Source organism: Chiloscyllium punctatum, chromosome 7 (genome assembly GCF_047496795.1).
Source record: "Chiloscyllium punctatum isolate Juve2018m chromosome 7, sChiPun1.3, whole genome shotgun sequence".
In the NCBI taxonomy this organism is placed as follows: domain Eukaryota; kingdom Metazoa; phylum Chordata; class Chondrichthyes; order Orectolobiformes; family Hemiscylliidae; genus Chiloscyllium; species Chiloscyllium punctatum.
The window spans coordinates 65,455,129-65,476,536 of record NC_092745.1 but is presented as its reverse complement, the minus strand read 5'-3'; the positions used below and the strand labels follow the sequence as shown (position 1 = coordinate 65,476,536).

The window sequence follows — 21,408 nt, the reverse complement described above, 5'->3', positions numbered from 1 at the left end:
AATATATCAGCCATAATCAAATGGCAGAGCAGACTAGATAGGCTGAATGGCCTAATTTTGCACCTACATCTTTGATCTTCTGGTCACCCTTCCTGATCTAAACTACAGAACAAATATTTTCTCTTTGAGAGAAACAAATTCACGGTTGTGCTTTACACTTGTCTTTAAGTCGATGTTCAATTCTCCCTAAACCAATCCAACATAATTCTTATTTCCAGAGGATTTACTTTGAGTTATTTTCTTTTCCTGCCTGATAGTATTAAACTGCAGAACTGACTTTCATGGTTAGGACTTTTCCTGGATACTCTGTCCAGAGCATACTAGATGGATCTTCCATTCTTGTTTCAAATCCTCTCAAATTTGGTCATTTCAGTTCGAGTGAGTTCCCAACTGCATCTCAGTATGGTGAATCTTAGAGACATTCAGCCTCCAGCTGCTTGTTCTCCCACAGATACTGGCAGACTTCTTCCTGCATCTGTGAATCTCAGGAATATGTTTGAAACCCTCTCCTCCCCTCACACCCCACCCCCAACCCCTCATCACCTTATCCCATGACAATGTGAATTATATGGGTTTGGTATTAGGAATAAATTGTTATTCACCATTCTTACTACCCCAATACACTCTTACTCTGAAGTAAATTGACAGATTAAAGCTTAACTGTTTACAACCTGACATTCCAGACATCTTCCTGGAACTTTGGAGACCATCAGTCTAATTGTTGTAAGCATGTTGCTGCTGCCATTGTCTCCATATTTAACGTATTGCATTTTCTCTCAAACAAGCTGAGCTTCTCTGTAATCTTTAGCAATCACATAACCCAGGACTGCTGTCAGGCAGATTTCAGAAGAGATCATATAACCTGTTTCATCTTATCCTGATTGAGGACACAGTCCCAAAACATTGCAGATATAAGATTTTATAAAATTGTAATGTTCCTTGCAATATGATTTTAAAGGAACTTGTGATGCTTAATGAGATCTCGGCCTATTGTCCCAGCTCAGTTATTTAGGTATGGACGGGTGACAGGAGCTTAAATCTGGCATAACAGTTTCAATAGAAATATCTTCAAAAGGTACATGAGGGAGATGCTAAACCACTTGATTCAAACACAAACGTCCAGTGATTTATTTCAAAATATGTTGGTTTGGCAGCTCTATTTTAGATGAAAAGATACATGTTTAAATTCCCTGAATCCTGATCAAATTTGAAAAGTTAATATCAGCTGATTAACTGAGCAGTCATCCTGAAACACAAAAATTGGTAAGATATGGGTACAGTAATGGATGGTATGCACATAATCAGATTGTGATGGTCCATTGTTTGATCCCAGTTTTATTCAGAGATAGGTGATCACAACTCACGTTGGTGTTCAGACATATTGCACGTACCTCACTGGATGTGAAAAGCCATGTGTTGGAAATTGAAATATGTGTACCTGTCCAGAAGTATTCAGGTTTTAAAACATCCTGAAATGTCAAAGGTTCAAGTAGTTAGACTAGAATATTCTGTTCTGAGCATATTTTAAATGTTATGCAAAATAATAGCCCAGAGTTTGCTCTGATGAAAGTGAAAATGAAAGAACTTGCAACAAGTTTGGAGACAGAGTCAGACATCTGACTGCGTGGGAGGGACGGGTGGAGATCCAGTTCTGTCTCCGTGAAGTCCCAGCTGAAAAGATCCATATACAGCCTTCCTACCTAGTCATCAGTTGAACCCTTCATTTAAGGACAGCCCCCTGCCATTACTAGTATCCCACCGGCCATAGACAGGGAAGTCCTATTTGCTTGTGGGGCCCCAAATGGGGTCCTCATTGAGGGACCAGGCAGCAGAAAAAGGGTTTCAGAGAAAAGTTATGATTAGCCTATGAACTCTACTCACTGTTGATTTCTACTCCACAATTCTCATCCCACTCTCACGTCTGTAGCCTGGTGTCCTTTGTTGATCTTGCATCTTTGGGTGCATTGTTTGCAGGTACATCCCTCCAGCAGTGATGTTTCTTGTGATGAAGATCTACCAGCCTCTGGCTCTTGAGGGTGGGGTAAATTTCTGCCCCTGGTTTTCTTGATCCCATGGAAGTCCTGCTGCTAGCCACTTTAAATGCCTGAATAGCACTGAATGCGGCAGATCTCCCATCAGTGACCTTTCACCTGCACTAAATTCTTAGAGTGTTTTCAATACCCTCTGAGATTAACAATAATTTCTGGAGTTCAGACTTATTTAATTTCCATGTTTAATTACTTATGTTGCCAGTGATTTCATGCTGTTCCCGTGCTTATTGAAGTCTGTGCAGATGGCAGTATCTAGATATTACAACAGGATGGGACATCCCCTTTTATACTGTAATATTATAAAAAAACACACACACCCCTTGTAAGTCAGGTTTGAGGTTTTTAACATTGCATCAAGTTGCTGAACAGCTGTGGCCCAGAAGATTACTTTTTTGTTTACATTCTCTCAGTTTTATTCATTATGTTAATACCATAGTTTTCTTAAAATTTTAAAGTGTTTACAATATTTTAGCATGTAACATGCATAAGCATTCTAAAGTGTAATCAGTGCAGCTTGCCCTGCTTGATGACATCACTGTTACTGAACAGCTGGAGATCCCCTTGATTGGAACCAGATTCAAATAATTATTGAGAAAGTTGAAATCTACATGGCAGAGATTGCTAGATCATTGTGGAAAGCAATCTTCGAGGTCAGCCACGAGTGTCATTGTCGCTGCTGACAGCACAATCTAGACTAATATGTAAGGTATGTCTAGTCAACTCTGGAGGTATTCATCATAATATGATATGAAGTACTTGCATGTCTATGTTGGCTGTAATCACTGTGGAGTAGTGTTTTAGTCCACATGCTATGAAAAATGATGGTTCAGGCCAGGAGAAGGAGGGAGGCAAAATGGAAATTGTTTGCTCATTTTGCATTGATTGGACTATTGTTATACCTTTGAAAAGCATTTCATAAGTACAACGCAGCATCGAATGGTTCATGTTATTTTACAATTCAGGAAATATTTTCTATTTTATCAATAGTTTACATCAATAATTTTTGAAATTAAGATTCTTTGCTTGAATGAGTAGTACCATTTTTTAATTTGCAATTCAGAAAATATTTTCTATTTTATCAATAGATAGTTTATGTCAATAATTTTTGAAACAAGATTGTTTGCTCTGCTTGAATGAGTAGTGCCATTTTTTTTAACTGAAGTTTGATCGGTGTAAAAATTGCATAAGTGTCTAGACTGTGAAAATGATGCAATAGGATGATTTCCTGGCATTAATTAATGCCTTGTTGTTCAGTGTCATAAATTATTTGCATAAATTGATAGTATAAATCAGTTACTCATCTACACGGACCTTGACATCTGAAGATGAGGTTTTACATGTTTCCTTCATTGTACAGAGCAGCAGTTGCCTCCTTAGAAGGTTGTAGGTTGGTGGCTTACAGTAAAAGAGAGAGTGCAGCCACCAGCCCTGAAGACAGACACTGCTCTCCCTTACCTTGAACACACCAGGAATACTAATAAGGAAAGTTGGACCCTTGAGGTCAGGGAGCAAGTCAATCATTTCAGTGATCGTCTCAGTGAGGAGAATCAAATTAGCCTGAAAAATTCAGTTGCTGGGAAGAGAGGGCAAGCAGCTGTCAGGGGCAGCAGCGATATGCACTAATGAACCAGATGAATAGTGCAAAAGCTAGAAAATAAAAACAGGACAGTTGACATTTTTCATCTGTCAAAGCAGAAGATGCATGAAAATATGCCCAGTTTAACTCTTCAGTGAATTTGCTTTCTATCGGTAATGGTCTGAAATGTTTTATAGACTTGCACTTAGCAACATAATATTCTGTACATTTCATCTATTTCTGGAAGGCACAACTGAAGTACTAGTAGTATTTGAACAACATTAATACAATAATTTAATGATGGATGCTCCATGTTGATCTAGAACCTCAGTCATGTAAATACCAGTTCTGGCAATGAAGCAGTTAAGGATACGTTTCAGAGAGCAGCCGACAGATGAGAGCCATTTTCAGCTTGTCCTGTTCCTGCTTAAGCTCACTGAGTAGCATAGGATGGTCTATGTGTTTCGCAGAAGGTCTGTGTGTCTAGGGAATGTACACATTGTCCTTTGAAAATCAAACTTATTAGCACATGCAGAAAAGGGTGACTGACTTTAGGGCACCACACTGCTCACTGCAGCACTGATGCTGTGTATGTTAAGGGATTTAAAAGATACTAGTACTGAATCCCAAGGACAGAGTCACCATCAGTGAAGAGAGCACGGAGGACTCTAAAATCTACTGTTTGGAGATATGTGCATGTAATATTCCACACGATCCACCCAACAGGATAGACATTGAACATTGCTACATGCCTTGCTTATTTTGTCAAGTATATCTGTTTTCAAATAATAATCTACCTGTTTTTGAGACACTTTGCTCTTGTCTTCAAAATATTCAAATAAAACTGAATGTTCCGAATACTGAAATTTTAAACCAGTAATTGTGCACTATTCAGGTTGCCCATTTGACAAAAATGCTTCATTCTTAGATATAAATAAACATTTGATTGCAGCATGAGCATATTTTTCTTGTTAAACAGTGTCAGTGGTTTTCTATTATGTGTCCAACACAAACATAATGCAGGTTTAGTATTTTGCCATTTAGAACAAAATAATACATAATATTCTGCTTGTTGCTTACATGCATGTATGTGTGCATTTCAGTGATTTAGCATTCTTTAATTAAACCATTCTTAAACATTCATGACTGTCAGCAGGGCTGCCCTGATAAATGGAGGGAGACAGTATTAGACTGGATTGTAAATGCTGCACTAACTGCACTTGTAGAAATCAAAAAACCAGAAACATCATGGCTGGGAATCATGAATAACTGTGTGTGTCGATGTATTAAATCAGATGCCATTGAACAGGTCAGATTTTATTTGATTGGTCCAATAATATTCAATTCTGTATTAAGCTGTTTTGGCTACTGTTTATAAATAAAAACTTTTAAATGATTCCTGAACAAGGTTGCCATTCATATTGTACAGCTTTAAGAACCATTCTAATTCAGGTTTAACATAGTTGATGGAATTAATTGAGAATACAAAGGTTACTTCGGTGCTACCCACCATATCTCTCAAATTCCTATTCTCGGTTCTCTAGGTATGGTTGCCATATCTAACTTACTGGATTAGTGGTGCTGAAAGAGCACAGCAGTTCAGGCAGCATCCAACGAGCAGCGAAATCGACGTTTCGGGCAAAAGCCCTTCCTGATGAAGGGCGTTTGCCCGAAACGTCGATTTCGCTGCTCGTTGGATGCTGCCTGAACTGCTGTGCTCTTCCAGCACCACTAATACAGTATTTGCTTTCCAGCATCTGCAGTTATTGTTTTTGCCATATCTAACTTGCCTAAAGTAAGGGTTGTGTATTACAATCTGCCTCTTCCTCCTCCCTCTGTGTCTCTCACCTGCCAACTCAAAATCCAAACAACACACCTTTTACTTCAATATTGTTGAATACAAATTTGAATATACTTTTAAATTGGCAGATGCCTATGTACAGAAAATCAATGTCTTGCTGTTTCACTTCTGTGTGATTGCCATTATAGATGATAATCCACTTAAAACTTATTTTTGATGAATTCAGTTGTTGTAAATAATTGCTTCATCAAACTTTGAAGACTCCAATCCCATTCATTAAATAGTTCAAGAAATTATGGGAGTGAACTTTAACAACCAGAGGAAATTGAAATTAAATACCTGAAGCTTTTAGTCACAATTCTGAAGCCACGTGTATAACATCATAAGTATTCAACATGTAAATTTCCAAACAATCCAGGATTCTTAATTCTTCCGGTGAAAAGCTATTCCCATAAGTAAAGCTGACTGGATCACCATTGACTCTGCGAGTCACTAATTATCCAGCCGCTTCAGAAATTCTGATAATTGATGCTGACACTCCTGTGCAGTATTGAAAGTTTCCTGTGTTGACAGAGTATCATTCTTGAGATAAGATGTTAGACTGGAGCCCTGTGGTTCAGGAGGACATTAAAGATTCTAGCACACTACTGCCAAAAAAAATGCACTGAGTGTTCTGGCCAACAGCACTAAACATATATGACTGGTAGCGAGCTGATTGTTGCAATGTGGGATCTTGCTGTGCACAACTTGGCTAGCACATTTGGTAGCATAATAGTCACAATATATCAGAGTAATTCAGCATTTTGTGACATTTCTGAGAGATGTGATAGCGTTCCATCATTTAAGTCTGTCTGTCTTCCAGCTGATGGAACTTATTTATTATACCACAGATATTTAAATAAAATTCAGAACATAAACGTATTAGATTTACTTTTTTACACTGAGTGTTATTGCAGAAATATTGGATGGACATGATCACAAAGAAGCAAATTTCATTTAATTAGCCCGTTTCACAACCCCAGGACATTCCAAAACATTTTATAGCTGATTAGTTACCTTTCACAAATGTGTATTCACTGTTAGTATTTTAGGGATGCATGGTTAGGTTTCACAAACTGCAATGGGATAAATGTCTCATTTAGATTTTTGTGATGTTGGTTGTGGAATACATGTTGGCAGAGCACCAGGCTGTTTAAACAGTACAATTTTATCGACATTTTGGAGAGCTGCTGAAATGTTAGTTTAACATAACCTTTGAAAGATGTTATCTGTGACTGTGCAGCACCCTCTCAGAACTGCACAAATCAAGGATATGTGTTCACTTTCTGAATTAGGACTTGAAATCACAATCTCCAGGCTTCTAATATTTTCACCCAGCTTTTACTGAATGATAAATAAAGGATCCCTCTTTGGAGGGATCAATTCTAATTTTTTTTTGCATCTATGTTACTCAATGTCCTCAGTCTTTTGTTTTGTATTCAAAACTAATTTGTCTTCCTCATTCCTGTCATAAGTCTGCCTTTCTCGGATAGTTTATACATTAGAATCACACATAAAACCAAATACCTCTACGGGGGAGAAAATAATATTTCATCTTGTACCTTGACAAACTGTTGTACTGCTTTGTATTGTGGAACTGTCTGTAAATAGTTGCAATAGGATTCACTTATGAAAAATGATAATGAGGTCTTCAGTAGTGCAGTAAATATGAATTACAGCGAAGGAAGCTTTCGTCATAGCACAAAGGGAAGCAATTCAGGTGAAATAATTTAAAGCACTCACATTTATAGCATTAAACCATCATTTACTATGGTTCAACATCTAATGATACCTGTTAGACTTTACTGTCCCAATTCAGGTGTTTATATTTTTTATATGGCAAGTTGCTGAAAGTATGAGTTGATATAAGAAAGGAAAGAGGAATTTGAGACCTCAGTGAAGCACAGTGTATATCTCATTAACCAATAAGATTGAAGGATTATGAACTTAGAATGCACGACTGAGAAGGAGGTGTAAATTCTATTCAGTGAATTCAATGTTGTTTAGATATAACAAGAGAAATTGATGAGAAAAGAAATATCGAATTGGTAAAGAGATTAACGAAAGGGACGAAGCGAAAGTAAAGTCATTGAATTGAAATCTTTGCTTTTCCAAATTTCAAATAACTAACCACTGAAGCAGCAAGGCGCACACTTCGAGTTAATTTTCAGTGTCGGGGTTGATTGGCTGCATTAAAACATTATTAAAAGGATACATTGACTGTTGCAGACAAGACTAACTTACTGTGGCAAAATTAGTTTGTATCATACAATACTGCAGCTTTAGTGAAATGTAATTGTGAGGCGATTGGCAAGATAGAGTCATAGAGATGTAAGCACGGAAACAGACCCTTTGGTCCAACCCGTCCATGCTGACCAGATATCCCAACTCAATCTCGTCCCATCTGCCAGCACCTGGCCTATATCCTTCCAAACCCTTCCTATTCATACACCCATCCAAATGCCTCTTAAATGTTGCAATTGTATCAGCCTCCACCACATCCTCTGGCAGCTCATTCCATACACGTACCACTCTCTGCATGAAAACATTGCCCCTTAGATCTCTTTTATATCTTTCTCCTCTCACCCTGAACCTATGCCCTCTAGTTCTGGACTCCCCCACCCCAGGGAAAAGAGTTTGTCTATTTATCCTATCCATGCCCCTCATAATTTTGTAAACCTTATAGAGGTCACACTCAGCCTCCGACGCTTAAGGGAAAACAGCCGTGGCCTGTTCAGCCCCACCCTTTAGCTCAAATCCTCCAACCCTGGCAACATCCTTGTAAATTCTTTCTGAACCCTTTCAAGTTTCACAACATCTTTCTGATAGGAAGGAGACCAGAATTGCACGCAATATTCCAACAGTGGCCTAACCAATGTCCTGTACTGCCACAACATGACCTCCCAACTCCTGTACTCAATACTCTGACCAATCAAATGCCGCCTTCACTATCCTATCTACCTAGGACTCCACTTTCAAGGAGCTATGAATCTGCACTCCAAGGTCTCTTTGTTCAGCAACACTGCCGAGGACCTTACCATTAAGTGTATAAGTCTTGCTAAGATTTGCTTTCCCAAAATGCAGCACCTCGCATTTATCTGAATTAAACTCCATCTGCCACTTCTCAGCCCATTGGCCCATCTGGTCCAGATCCTGTTGTATTCTGAGGTAACCCTCTTCGCTGTCCACTACATCTCGAATTTTGGTGTCATCTGCAAACTTACTAACTGTACCTCATTTGCTCACATCCAAATCATTTATGTAAATGACAAAAAGTAGAGGACCTAGCACCGATGTTTGTGGCACTCCACTGGTCACAGGCCTCCAGTCTGAAAAACAACCCTCCACCACCACCCTCTGTCTTCTATCTTTGAGCCAGTTCTGTATCCAAATTGCTAGTTCTCCCTTTATTCCATGAGATCTAACCTTGCTATGGGGAATCTTGTCGAACGCCTTACTGAAGTCCATATAGATCACATCTACTGCTCTGCCCTCATCAATCTTCTTTGTTACTTCAAAAAACTCAATCAAATTTGTGAGACATGATTTCCCATGCACAAAGTCATGTTGACTATCCCTAACCAGTCCTTGCCTTTCCAAATAAATGTACATCTGTCCCTCAGGATTCCCTCCAACAACTTGCCCACCACCGAGGTCAGGCTCACCGGTCTATAGTTCCCTGGCTTGTCTTTACCGCCCTTCTTAAACAATGGCACCATGTTAGCCAACCTCCAGTCTTCTGGCACCTCACCTGTGACTATCGGTGATACAAATGTCCTTTTTCCAAAGTTAATAGGAAAGCCATGCAGCACAGACGACAACTTTTGGATTTACATGCACCCGTTTGCATTGTAGCTGCAAGTTAATAGTGACCACCATCAGACTCCCCAAACTTGAATAGTATTGTTTGGCATGAAAACTCACTTCAAACTATTCTCCAAATGAGGAGAAAGTGAGGACTGCAGATGCTGGAGATCAGAGCTGAAAATATGTTGCTGGAAAAGCGCAGCAGGTCAGGCAGCATCCAAGGAGCAGGAGAATCGACGTTTCGGGCATAAGCCCTTCTCCAAATGATATGACTAAGTAACAATGACACACTGACCATTGAATTGCATTGAGGTATGGCAGAAAATTTGTCTTGTTCATGCTTAAAACTTTGTAGCCTTAAAAGGTTTGTTTTTATTTGATTGTGTTTAGTTATTTTGCCTGTGTCACAGATTTGACAATTGACCGGTCAAAATTACTTTCCATGAATGTATAGAAGGAACTGATTTCATAGCAATTTCCCCCTAAAAAGATTGATCTTTTACATAAATGTACATTTGTAAATAGCTGTCTTATCAGCCTGTTACGCTCTGCAATTTCTTTCAATCACATTACAAAATGCACAATACTTTTATAGAAAAGTTGAGCTTTTGTCATGACCCTGTTGCTGTATTCATAGTCCATGACAGGGATCTAAAACTTATGAAAACAAAGCTAACTGATGCACCTCTACATATGCCACCTTAAAGGTAGTCCTAGACTTGTCTGTTTGGAACAATGCTGGTGCTCAGTGACTGCTAAATACAGCCATCCCGGAAATTAAATATCTTTCCAATGCGGCAAGTTAACCAAACTCCCTTGAACTTAATACCAACCTTTCTATATTCTAAAATGATCTTGTGTAGGATTTATTAGTTAAAAGTCCTGAATTTATGACTCATTTAATAGGAGGTTCAAATCTGTGGTGCAGCAATTTTCAGTACATTATAGTGCATAATGTGAGAATTTCAAGCACAGTTTATTGCGGAAGTGTGAATAGCCCCAAAGCAGTAGCATTCAGTAAAATCATTGGTGTGGAGCTTACTTTGACTGCCAAGATATGGTCCATCCATCACCCCATGATATTAATTGGCAATAACATCAATGAATCTTCCACTGTCAGCTTGAAGTTGCCATTGACTAGAAACTGAACTGAGTCAAGATTAGAGTGGTGCTGGAAAAGCACAGCAGGTCAGGCAGCATCGAGAAGCAGGAAAATCCAAGTTTCTGGCAAAAGCTTTTCCTCAGGAACTCCTGATGAACAGCTTTTGCCCGAAACATCAGTTTCCCTGCTCTTTGGATGCTGCCTGACCTGCTGTGCTTCTTCAGCACTACTCTAATCTTGACTCTGATCTCCAGCATCTGCAGTACGCACTGTCACCTAGAAACTGAACTGGACCAGCCAAGTAACTATTATGGCTGAAAGAGCAGATAGGCTAGGGATTCTGCAGCATGTAGCTCACCCTTGACACATCCAAGCCCACCCATCATCCAGAAGCAACAACTCAGTAGTGTGATGGAGTAATCCTCATTTACCTAGATGAGTGTAGCTCCAACTACACTCAAGCTAGCATTATCCAGGGCAAAGTCCGCTTGACTGGTATCACATCTGCCACCTTCAACATTCACTATTTCTATGGCCAACAGACAGTGACAGCTGTAATTGCCATCTGCATGATGCACTACAACAACTCAGCTAGATTCTGTCAATTGAACTTTCCAAAACTGCAATCTCCACCACCTCAAAAGGTCAAGGGCAGAAGGTGCATGGGAACAGCATAATCTGTAAGTATCACACCACCCTGATATTGAGCTATACTGCTGCTACTTTGTTGTCACTGATTCAAAATCTTGGAACAGTATTGTAGGTGTGTACACCACATGATCTGCAACAATTCCAGAATACAGCTCACCTCAAGGGTAGTTGAGATGGGTAATGAATGCTGGCCTAGCCAGTGATATGCACATCTTGTGAATGAATTAAATAAAAATAATACACTTCAAGTAAAGAATTGCTTGTTTTTATGTATTTTAAGTTGTTTAAAAGAAAACGCAGAAGTAATACATTACTGCTTAATACAGTATCTTTTGAACAAGTTGAAAAGTCAGAAAATTGGTCAGAAACTTTAGGTACTTAAATTATTCAAGGAAAATTAAGGATTTTGGTAAGATGAACAAATGGTTCTTCATTGAATTCGAATTGTAGTAGTTCCAAATGTATTTTTAAGTAAAATCTGGTCATTTGGCTTTTCACAAAGCTATTAATATGAATCTTGCTGCCTACTTTTCATAAGGTGGCCATTTCACATTTTTCAACCATTTTTTTCTGTTCCAATTTGGTTATATTTTTAATAGACGTTTGTAATTCCTCTCCCCAGTCTGGTTTGGATTAGAAGAAAGAGGAAAGAATAAATCCTGGCAAAGCTTTCAAAGCTCAGAATAGTCAGCAGGGATCCTGGGAGCTGGTTGCACTCTGCGACTAGACACTGAAACTTGCAAAACACAAGGTTAGGAAGAATGTGTTTATGTATTTGACAGGCGTATACTCAAATGCCGATAGTAGCTCATGCCGATGCTGAGATATTCTAAGTTTGAGGGCTACCCAGCCCTCAGTGCTTTGCATCAGTTTGAAGTAAACTAAGGAAAGTTAGGAGTCTTTACATAAGACATAATACATAATTAATTGTCAAAAATACAACTGCTCATGGAATAAACATGGATGCAAAACAAAAGTAATGGTTAATTGAATCAGAGAGCCAGTGCCATCAAGATTGGCAGAATTGCTGCCTCCTGCGCAGTAACAATTCTGTGCCACTTAGGATATTTTAAATTGCTGTGATCAGACAAATGGCCAGATGGGAAGCCCTGGACACACTTAGATTCGCTGTTTGGTAAATTAGTATGCAGCATTTGGTGAGATCATCTTGAAAATGTGAATGGATTCAACATATCAAATTATCTCTGACTTAAAATTATCATATTACTGCTCTGAAATAAAGTAAACAAAAATCATAAAGATATTCCAGCATCTGTGGAGAGTGAAACAGTTGACATTGGTCAATAACCTTTTATCAGAACTGGGAAGTGTTAATGGGATTTAAGCAGAAGTGGGTAGGGCAAGTACAAAGGAAGATCTTTAATAGGCTAAACGACAGGGCAGGGTAAATCGCAGAAGAGGTTACCTTTCAAGACCAAAGAGAATGGTGAAACTGGCAAGAAAAGAAACAAAAGATGCATCTACAGCGTTAGATATACTCTCTTCTGAGAACAAAAATAAGAGAAATGTAGAAAAGGAAATAAATTGATGGATTCTATGTTAAATTCTGGAAGGCTATAAAGTGACAAAACAAAGCATGAGTTGCTGTCCTTAAAGTGGGAGTATTAAAATATCAGACCGTTGGAAGCTTGGGGTCATGGTTTTGGGCTGATCGGAAATGTTCGACAAAGTAGCCATACAATCTATATTTGACTCCCCCCACCAATCAGTCCTTGTTATCTGAAAAGGATAGGAGTGCGGACTACTTATGGATGACAAAAAAAATGGACACCATTTCTATGTACCATGCAAATGTGCACAGCCAGTTTAATGTGGCAGACGAGATGAGAACATTGGTGTGGGGGGAGGAGGTGGTGAGATGGGATCTGGGACCAACCTTGTGAATATGTGCATCTGCCAATAGCAAATGAGTAGGTAATGAGGACTGGGTATAGATCACATTGTGGTGAGGGCTTTTGTGATGCAGATGTATGTTCTTGCTTTGAGTCAGAAGACATGGGTTCCACCTGCTTCAGAGGTGTGTCGTAATACATTTGAACAGGTTGATTAAAAATATGTAGACCACGTTATGAGCAGCGAATACATTGTGCTAAATTGAATAAAGTACATTCAAATTGTTTCTGCTGGAAGGAGTACTTGGGGCCTTAGTGTGGAGAGAGAAGGTAAAGAGGCAGGTATTTTCAGCAGTTTTTTTTATCTCCGTGTTCTAGCTATCATGATATTCTGCTTTTCATCTTACTGCGTTTACATAATTTTGAATATCAGTAGAACTTCATTTTTTATTGCAGAATGTGGTTTCGCTGACTAACTCCTCTCTTACCGAACCCTGCAAAAATGGCCCTAGGCTTTGTACTGAAAGATAGCAAATACCTTTCACACCCATTCAGTAACACAGGAAGTCTATAGTGCAATAAAATTATATTTTGATAGTTTTAGCTCCCTAAAGACTGATATGATTATTGTGCATGTTTTTAATGGTCAAAGAAAGTGGCGTGGAACTGTCCAAAATGGTAACATTTTACTAACCTATTAAATTCTCTAAGTGAATAGCAAACTGTTTTACATTTTTGGTATAGTCAGTCGTTATCACGAATAGCAAATTACTTAAAAACAAAAAGGTCGGTGCTTAAATATTTGAAAGATTGAATAATTTATTAATTCTGAGCTCAACCCATCTTTACTTTAGTGGAATATGTTCTGGTCAATCCGTTAGAGTTATTTGGAAGAGATAGTGAAAAATAAGTGTCGGAATTTAACTCCAGATTGAATAATTAAAGCTTTTTTAATACAAACTGTACTGAAACATTGGTCCCATTTATAAACCACATGTACTTCACTTTATTTCAGTAACTAATTTGTCTATAATTTTTTTCTAATTTTCATTCAGATGGCTGCACTCCAAAGTCCATTCTATGGCGATAAAATGAATCTATATTCTCTCTGTAAAAAGATCGAACAATGTGATTATCCTCCTCTTCCTTCTGACCATTATTCTGAAGAGGTAGGTCTAGTTTTGTTTCAGGTTATTGAAAATCCTTCAATTTAACAAAAGCACAATAATGAGGCTGGATAAAGGAAAATAATTCTGGAGTACTCCATCCGCTGCAGGAAATCTTCTGCTCTTGGTGCAGTCAAGTTGCATGATTTTATACAAAATTAACTTAAATCAGCATGAGTCTGTTCACCATGGTATTTGGGGTTATTTTGTGCTATTTAGGTTATTAATTTAAAATATTCATATTTGGCAATTTTTATTCCTTTTTGTGTAATATTTGCCTTAAGTTTACTTCATGTCAGGCAATCTTCTGAAGCAACTTTGACATACTTCACTCTGGTGAAAACATGGGTTTATCCCCATCTGGTGAGTTTCTGATCTCAGCCCAGCCATCTGGGAAATTTTCTGAGGGAAGAAAAAATGAAGAATGCCATTGTAACACTCAGTTCAAGAGCAATGGAATTGGCTCACTGTTTCCTTCAGGCATTTGAGAAAGAAAAATGCACGTGTAAACAATGATGCAAAATAGTGGGTTTTTTTGCTGCAAAACATACTGTTCCTTACTTCTCATCTTTTAAATCTCATTTGGTATGCCAATAAATTCTGACTTTGTAAAACAGAAGATTTTATATTCAATAGTTGTTGTTATGAATTGAGTTTACAGTGTATCTTTTACAGATTCAAAAATATACATCAGCATAGTACCATATTTGGAAATGAGCAGAGGGAAATCTTTGGTGCAAAATTTCAGTTCATCTTTTTAATATTCCATTTTAATTAAAATCTACTTGAAACGCTTATAGTGTGTTATTTGATGATAACACCTTATTAGCTTTTATTTTGTTTTCTAATTGTTCACACATATACCATCTAATTCTTGATTAGTGATGTTTCCAGCAATGTACGTACACTGTTTCAATTTAGCTGACTTAGAATCTATGGGTCTAGATGGTACAGTTAGGTGTAAACAATAATGTGAAAAGATGACAAAAATGTCATAGGTTGTTCTTTATTGTGTCATTCAGACTGTCTGCTTTTGCTGTGATGCACATGAATATTTCACATATCTGCTTCTTCATCCCCATTCTTCTTGACTAATTTTCAGACTGTCTGAATTTGCATTTCACATGGTAGCTGATTAGGAGATGTTGAACGTGGTAGAGAAGCCTCAGCAGGCGGTTGCTATGACGACCTTCGGCAGGATTTAATGATGATGCCACTAGTGGTTGGTTGAAGTCGGCCTGCCTGCAGGGCTACTCTGCTCAGCCTCTTATTGTGGTTAAGTGTGAAGTGGGGGTTGTGTATTTGCAGCCAAGGGGCAATTATCAGGGACCGACCCAGATGGAAGGTCCCAGAGCTGGCAAAGGCTGAATCCAATCCATTCCTCCTTATCTTCAGCAATGCCAATGTGGCAAGATAATTAGCACAAAACAAGAGAATATCTTTCCTTCCAGTCTGACACAGTATGAATGTGTATGGCCGTAGATTGACTTTGTTTTCGTGAGCATTCTTGGTATTTGTTTCTTTACTGAAGATGTCGGAGATAAATTCACTTTATTTGGGTTCCAAATAGGAAATAACTGTGCCATTCATGTTCACTTATAGTTTTATGAAAAGTATTTATTAAACTATACAAATCCTTAATATACAAATCCTTTTTTTATACAGTACCTTTTCATTTCATTTTATCACATTTTACATTGGCAAAGCAATGGTGAAAGTGATGTTGTCTTTTTGACAATGATGATTCTCAAACTACCTAGTTGATCAATAAATTTATAATATAGTAGATATTTATTTTTTTAATATCTTAAAGTTCGTACATTTTGCATTTGATCAAATTTGCTTCTCTGCCCTGTACTTACCAACTGAATCTACTGTGACATGATACCAAAGGCTTATGTTCAAATGATCTGTGAAGTAACCCTATAGAAGTTTTTGTTGGCATTGTCGATTATATATGCAGACTGAGCCTTTTGAATCTAATCTAAATGTTGAATGCATTTCTATCAGCCATCTGATACTGCTTAGAATAATTAAGTTGCTGACTTTTTTTGGGTGCTATTTTCTCTCTAACACATCACCAAATGGTTTTTTTTGGCCTTAAAATATTTCTACAAGAAGTGTATAGAGTAATTTTTGAAACTGGAAAAAATCAATTATAAATACGATACAGAATGCCTTCCAGTAAAATATGCTTTTTATTTTCAGTTGTGACTTTGACTATAACTCACATGGAAACACAAGCCATATTTCACAAGGAGGCATTCTATATTCAGTGTAGCCTCGCAGCATGAAGCCATTTATACTAGTGACAGACAATAGTTCTCTCTTAATGAGAAGTAAAACTTAATCTTGAATAGTGCAAACAAGTATTTACCCCTCTGAAGAATTTCAGTTCCGTTTTTATTATTTACTCCAGATGATGAATTCCAGCCATATGTTTTAGTTTGTAGAAAATGTTGAATTTAATAACTTCTTTCAGCATTTCATTTCTTACTTTGTGACCTTTGGCAATTGAAGCAATTGTCAACAATGTGGATTATAGGAACCATTTTGGTCAAGCTTATATTTGTTGTGTGGTTCCAAAGGTGGCAAAAAAAACTTCCTGTTCAACTTCTGTAAACGTTCATTTTTACACCTAATACTTGTGGAAGGAAGTTCAGAAAATTCCTAAGGATGACAGTAGAATAAAAGGAGTCTGAAGGTACACTGACCCTTTGATTGCATTGGAACAATTGCAATATGACTTGAAAAACAAGGTCAAGTTAAATGATATCCGATATAACACAGCACTTAAAATGTTATAGTCAGTAATCATTCCTTGTGATCAAGAATTCTTTTCAAAACGTGCAGTTCTTCCAGGAGTGATATGATCATGAAGTATAGTTCAGACGTTATTCTGATGCAAGGCACATTAATCTGTTGATTACTATAACTTGAAGCAGCCCTTTCTTTCAACTAACATAACAATTCGTTCAGTGTAAAAGCATGATTTTTGTTTAAGTACAATGTGATAAGTTAGCCATGACATATTTTAAAAGATTGATTTAGTTTGTGTTAATTTCCAGTTTATGTTTTTCTCGTGTGTTGGCTCAATTTCAATAATTTCAGTGGAGACCCAGAATCCTTTGTGTATGGCTACATAAATGAAAGAAGCATAGGTTTGTTCAGTATCTACAAGTATTGTACAATTGCGCAAAGTAAGTTCAAAGGACGACATAAACTTGCCCTAGTAGTCCAAAAAAAGAATTGCGTACATTGTGATCACATTGTATGTGATGTCTCATGGATTGGATCTTTTATTGTTGCCAATAACTAATGGTCTCAGTTTAATGGTCACCAGTGAAGTGATAGTGTTCACTATTGATCTGAAAGAAAACTCACCACAAATTCTCCTGTGCATGTTCCCCTTTCTCATAGTCAGTTGAATCTGGCACCAAGCCAAGGGGATCTTCAGGCATCCAACCACAGAGATGTCATGAAACAGGGCTAGTAATGGACAAAATGAAGTAATCTCAGACACAAACCAGGAAATGAAATGCAATTCATTTTTCACTTTTAATTTTAGCAAACTTAGCAAAGTTTACAGATTTGGACATAGGCATTCTGTTAAGGTAGACACTGAAGTATCAAACTTTTTTAAATTCTTCATTTTAAAAAATGAACATAGTTTTAGGAAAATATTGAAATTGGTGATATAATATGAGTAAAAGCTGGGTTTTTCAGGAATGGTGAGATAGCTTATCAGTAATTAGTACTTAGTACACTCCTTAAAAAGCCAGCAATGTTTCATTTAACAAGGTATACCTCTCGAAGAGTTTTCTAGTGAGACAAACATAATAAATGGAAAGTTTTCATCACTTCAGTGATTCTCCTTCATTGCCATCTGGGGGACTTGACCAGTGCACCATGGGGAAGCATAGAATGTGTAATGGAAATTTTCACATATCAGCATTTAACTGCACATGTAAGACTACAAAATGCTGCTATCAGTTTTAGTATAGCATTGACAGCAAACATTGAAGGTTTTTCCACTTTACCATGCTTAAACTGGCCCCTTGGTTTTTATTGTATAACACTTTTTCAATTAAATATGTCGGAAAAGGAATGTTTGAGGGAGAGAATAGAACCATAGAAACGTCACAGAAAGAGGACATTCAGCGAACAGTGTCTGTGTCAGCTGAATCAGTCAGCTACCCATTTAGATCCCACTTTCCAGCAGTTAGTCCATAGCCTTGCAGGTCAAGGCACTTCATATTCCTTTTAAATGAATTGAGAGTTTCTGCTTCAACCACTAAACTCAATTTCAGTCAATTCCAGAGATCAATCACCCTCTGGGTGAAAAAGATTTTCCTGCTGTACCCTCCAGTATTTATACCAGTCACCTTAAATCCTGCACTTCAGTCAGTCTAATCTACTGTATTCACTGCTCACAATGCAATCTTCTCTACATTGGGAGGACAGAGCACAGACTGGCTCATTACTTTGCTGAACATCAACGTTCTGCCCATAAAACTAATCCCAGGTTTCCAACTGCCTGCAATGTCAACACACAACATGCCAACATTTCTGTCGCAGGTCTCCTAACCTCCGGACTTGCCCAGAAATGGGTTGTTTCCAGCACATCCAACCCATTTTCATCTGCTCACGATACCCATTATCACCTATCTCGTTTCTCTTGTTCCCTGGCTTACTACCAACTATTTTTCTGTCTGCTTACCCTTTTTTCTCTCTATCTAATCTATCCATGGGCTCCACTCCAACTATCCACATTTTTCTTTGTATTCCCCACTCCCACAACATTAGCATAGATACTACCAGTTTCTAGCTATTCTCAGTTTTGAAGAAGGATCACTGGACTCCAAATATTTACTGTGAAGGTGCTGTTCGACCTGCTATGTTTCTCCAACAACTTCTGATTTTGCTTATTTCAAATCTCCAGCATCCACAGGTTTTTGTTTTACCTTAAATCTTGACATTCCTGTTGGGGGAATTAGATCTTCCCTGTCCACTCTATTCAAATCCCTCATGATTTTTTTTTTAGATTAGATTACTTAGTGTGGAAACAGGCCCTTCGTCCCAACAAGTCCACACCGACCCGCCGAAGCGCAACCCACCCATACCCCTACATCTACCCCTTACCTACAGTTTAGGATGGGCAATTTAGGTTGGACAATTCACCTGACCTGCACATCTTTTGTACTGTGGGAGGAAACCGGAGCACCCGGAGGAAACCCACGCAGACACGGGGAGAACGTGCAAACTCCACACAGCCAGTCACCTGAGGCAGGAATTGAACCCGGGTCTCTGGCGCTGTGAGGCAGCAGTGCGAACCACTTTGCCACCGTGCCGCCCACATTTCATGCACTTCAATGAAGTTAACCCTCAACCACCGGTGTTCTAAGGCCAAGGGTGTTTTCCTATCCAGTCTTTCCTGATAACTTGCAAGTTGCAGCAACATTTTTGTAAATCTCCTATGTACTTTCTCTGGACCAACTATGTCTTTCCTGTAACGTGCTGATCTAAACTGTTCACAAATCTCCAACTGCAAACTAGCCAGTATTTTATGTAGTCCCAGTATAACATTCCTGCTTTTGTGCTTTAGTTAATATTTTATCCAATGAAGAAAAGCATCCCATACACCTTGTTTTCCAACCTTATCTACCTGTTTTGTCACCTTCAAGGACATGTGAACATGCACATCAAGGACTCAAATTCTCTACCTCTCTCAGTACCCTCCCATTTGTTGTGTACTCCCTTGCTTTGTTTGCCTTCCCCAAACTCTCAATCTCACACTTCTCCAGATTGAATTCCATTTGCCACTTCACTGCATCACAAAATTGGTATGGTGCAAGAGGAGGTCCACTCAACCAAACAATTGATATTATCCTGCAGTTGACAGCCATCCTCTCTTCTGTCTACTACCTGGCTACTTCTTGTATTTTCTGCAAATTTCCCAATCATGCCTCCCACCTTTAACTCTAAATCATTATTTTATACCACTAACAACAACATGATCATCACGTAGTCAAATGTTGTATAGTCTCCAACTGCATTGGTGCGCACATTATTTGAACTGTAGATATCTAATTAAGCAGCAAAACATTGCTCAATGGGAGAAAGAAAACAAGATTCATCTAGCTTGCAGTTTATGAATGGCTTGGTTGTTTACTATTTCCAACAGGGTATGATGACAATTAACATTAATTTATTTGGGTAGAGGATAATTGGGAATTGCATTTTACTCCTGAAATGACAGCCTTGCTCATTATGGCACAAATTTGTGAATTGTTTCTTTTAGGTGAGGAAATAAAACCTTTCCCATCAATATGTACTAAGTGCTAAGCCATTTCATGATTTCTTGATGATGATTCTTTTCCCCTTTCATTAACAAACTGTTTTATTTTCTAGCTTCGACAGTTAGTAAATATCTGCATTAATCCAGATCCAGAGAAGAGACCAGATATTGCCTATGTCTATGAGGTAGCTAAGCGCATGCATGCACTTTCTTCAGGAAGCTAAAGTGAATCATGCATCAGAAAGAAGAAAAACCGGAAGATATGAACATAAAAATTCAGTGTTTCTGTATTCTAGCATTACCCTGTTATTGTGTCTAAGGATAGTTGTACAGAATTCAGTGGCATCATTGGAATGAAAGCTACACATACCCAAAAGAAATGAGTTCTTAATGACATGGTTCTAGATGCTGAACTGCATTTGTTTTAATAATTACATCCTCTCAGTGGCCTTCTGTGTTTTGATTCATATTTCTGTCCTTACACTTGATATTTTAAAAATAAAATTGGCATGCCTGCAGTTTTTTTTTACAATCATATAAAAATCTGTTTCTTGTAGGCCTATTGGACCAGACATTACTGTGCCTTGTTACATAACTCATGCTGTTATTTATAGCATTTATTGCATCTTGTAGCTTTGTGATATTTTCTGTTGACCCCATACTCAGCTGCTTGGTGACATTGTATCAATTCACACCAAGTTTTGGTATGTTATGCAAATCAATATTTGGTTTGTATGGACCAAGTTCTAAATTGCTTGAATGTTCCTTGTAAGTCACAACAATGCTAACCAAAATACAATTAAATGTTCAAAGACATGGTTTCTAAAAGGTGCCTTTATTATTGTTTTATTAAAGAAAACCTGCAGTTTAATACTGTAATTTTATTTGCCCATTGATGTTATCATTACAAATGATTACTGTTTAACCATATCTTTACCTTGTGAATTCAAAGGTTTAAAAAAAATAGAATAATGCTTTATTTCCATAACGTTTGATTATTTTGTCTGATTAAGCCAAAATTGTGAACTTTCTTGTTTATCTCCCACCCTCCTCTTTCCCCCCCC

General features: G+C 37.9%; 1 protein-coding gene across 3 annotated transcripts in view; it reads left to right on the top strand.

Annotated features, from left to right (window-relative positions):
* nek7 (NIMA-related kinase 7) overlaps positions 1–21,172 on the top strand; it is a 198,896-nt gene extending 177,724 nt beyond the window's left edge. For all 3 annotated transcript variants that reach the window (XM_072573882.1, XM_072573883.1, XM_072573885.1), the window contains 2 exons: positions 13,936–14,049; positions 20,458–21,172. In XM_072573882.1, the coding sequence (XP_072429983.1) occupies positions 13,936–14,049; positions 20,458–20,568 (225 nt within the window). In that variant the 3' untranslated portion in view covers positions 20,569–21,172. The remainder of the gene's footprint in view (positions 1–13,935; positions 14,050–20,457) is intronic.
* The last annotated feature ends 236 nt before the right edge of the window (positions 21,173–21,408 follow it).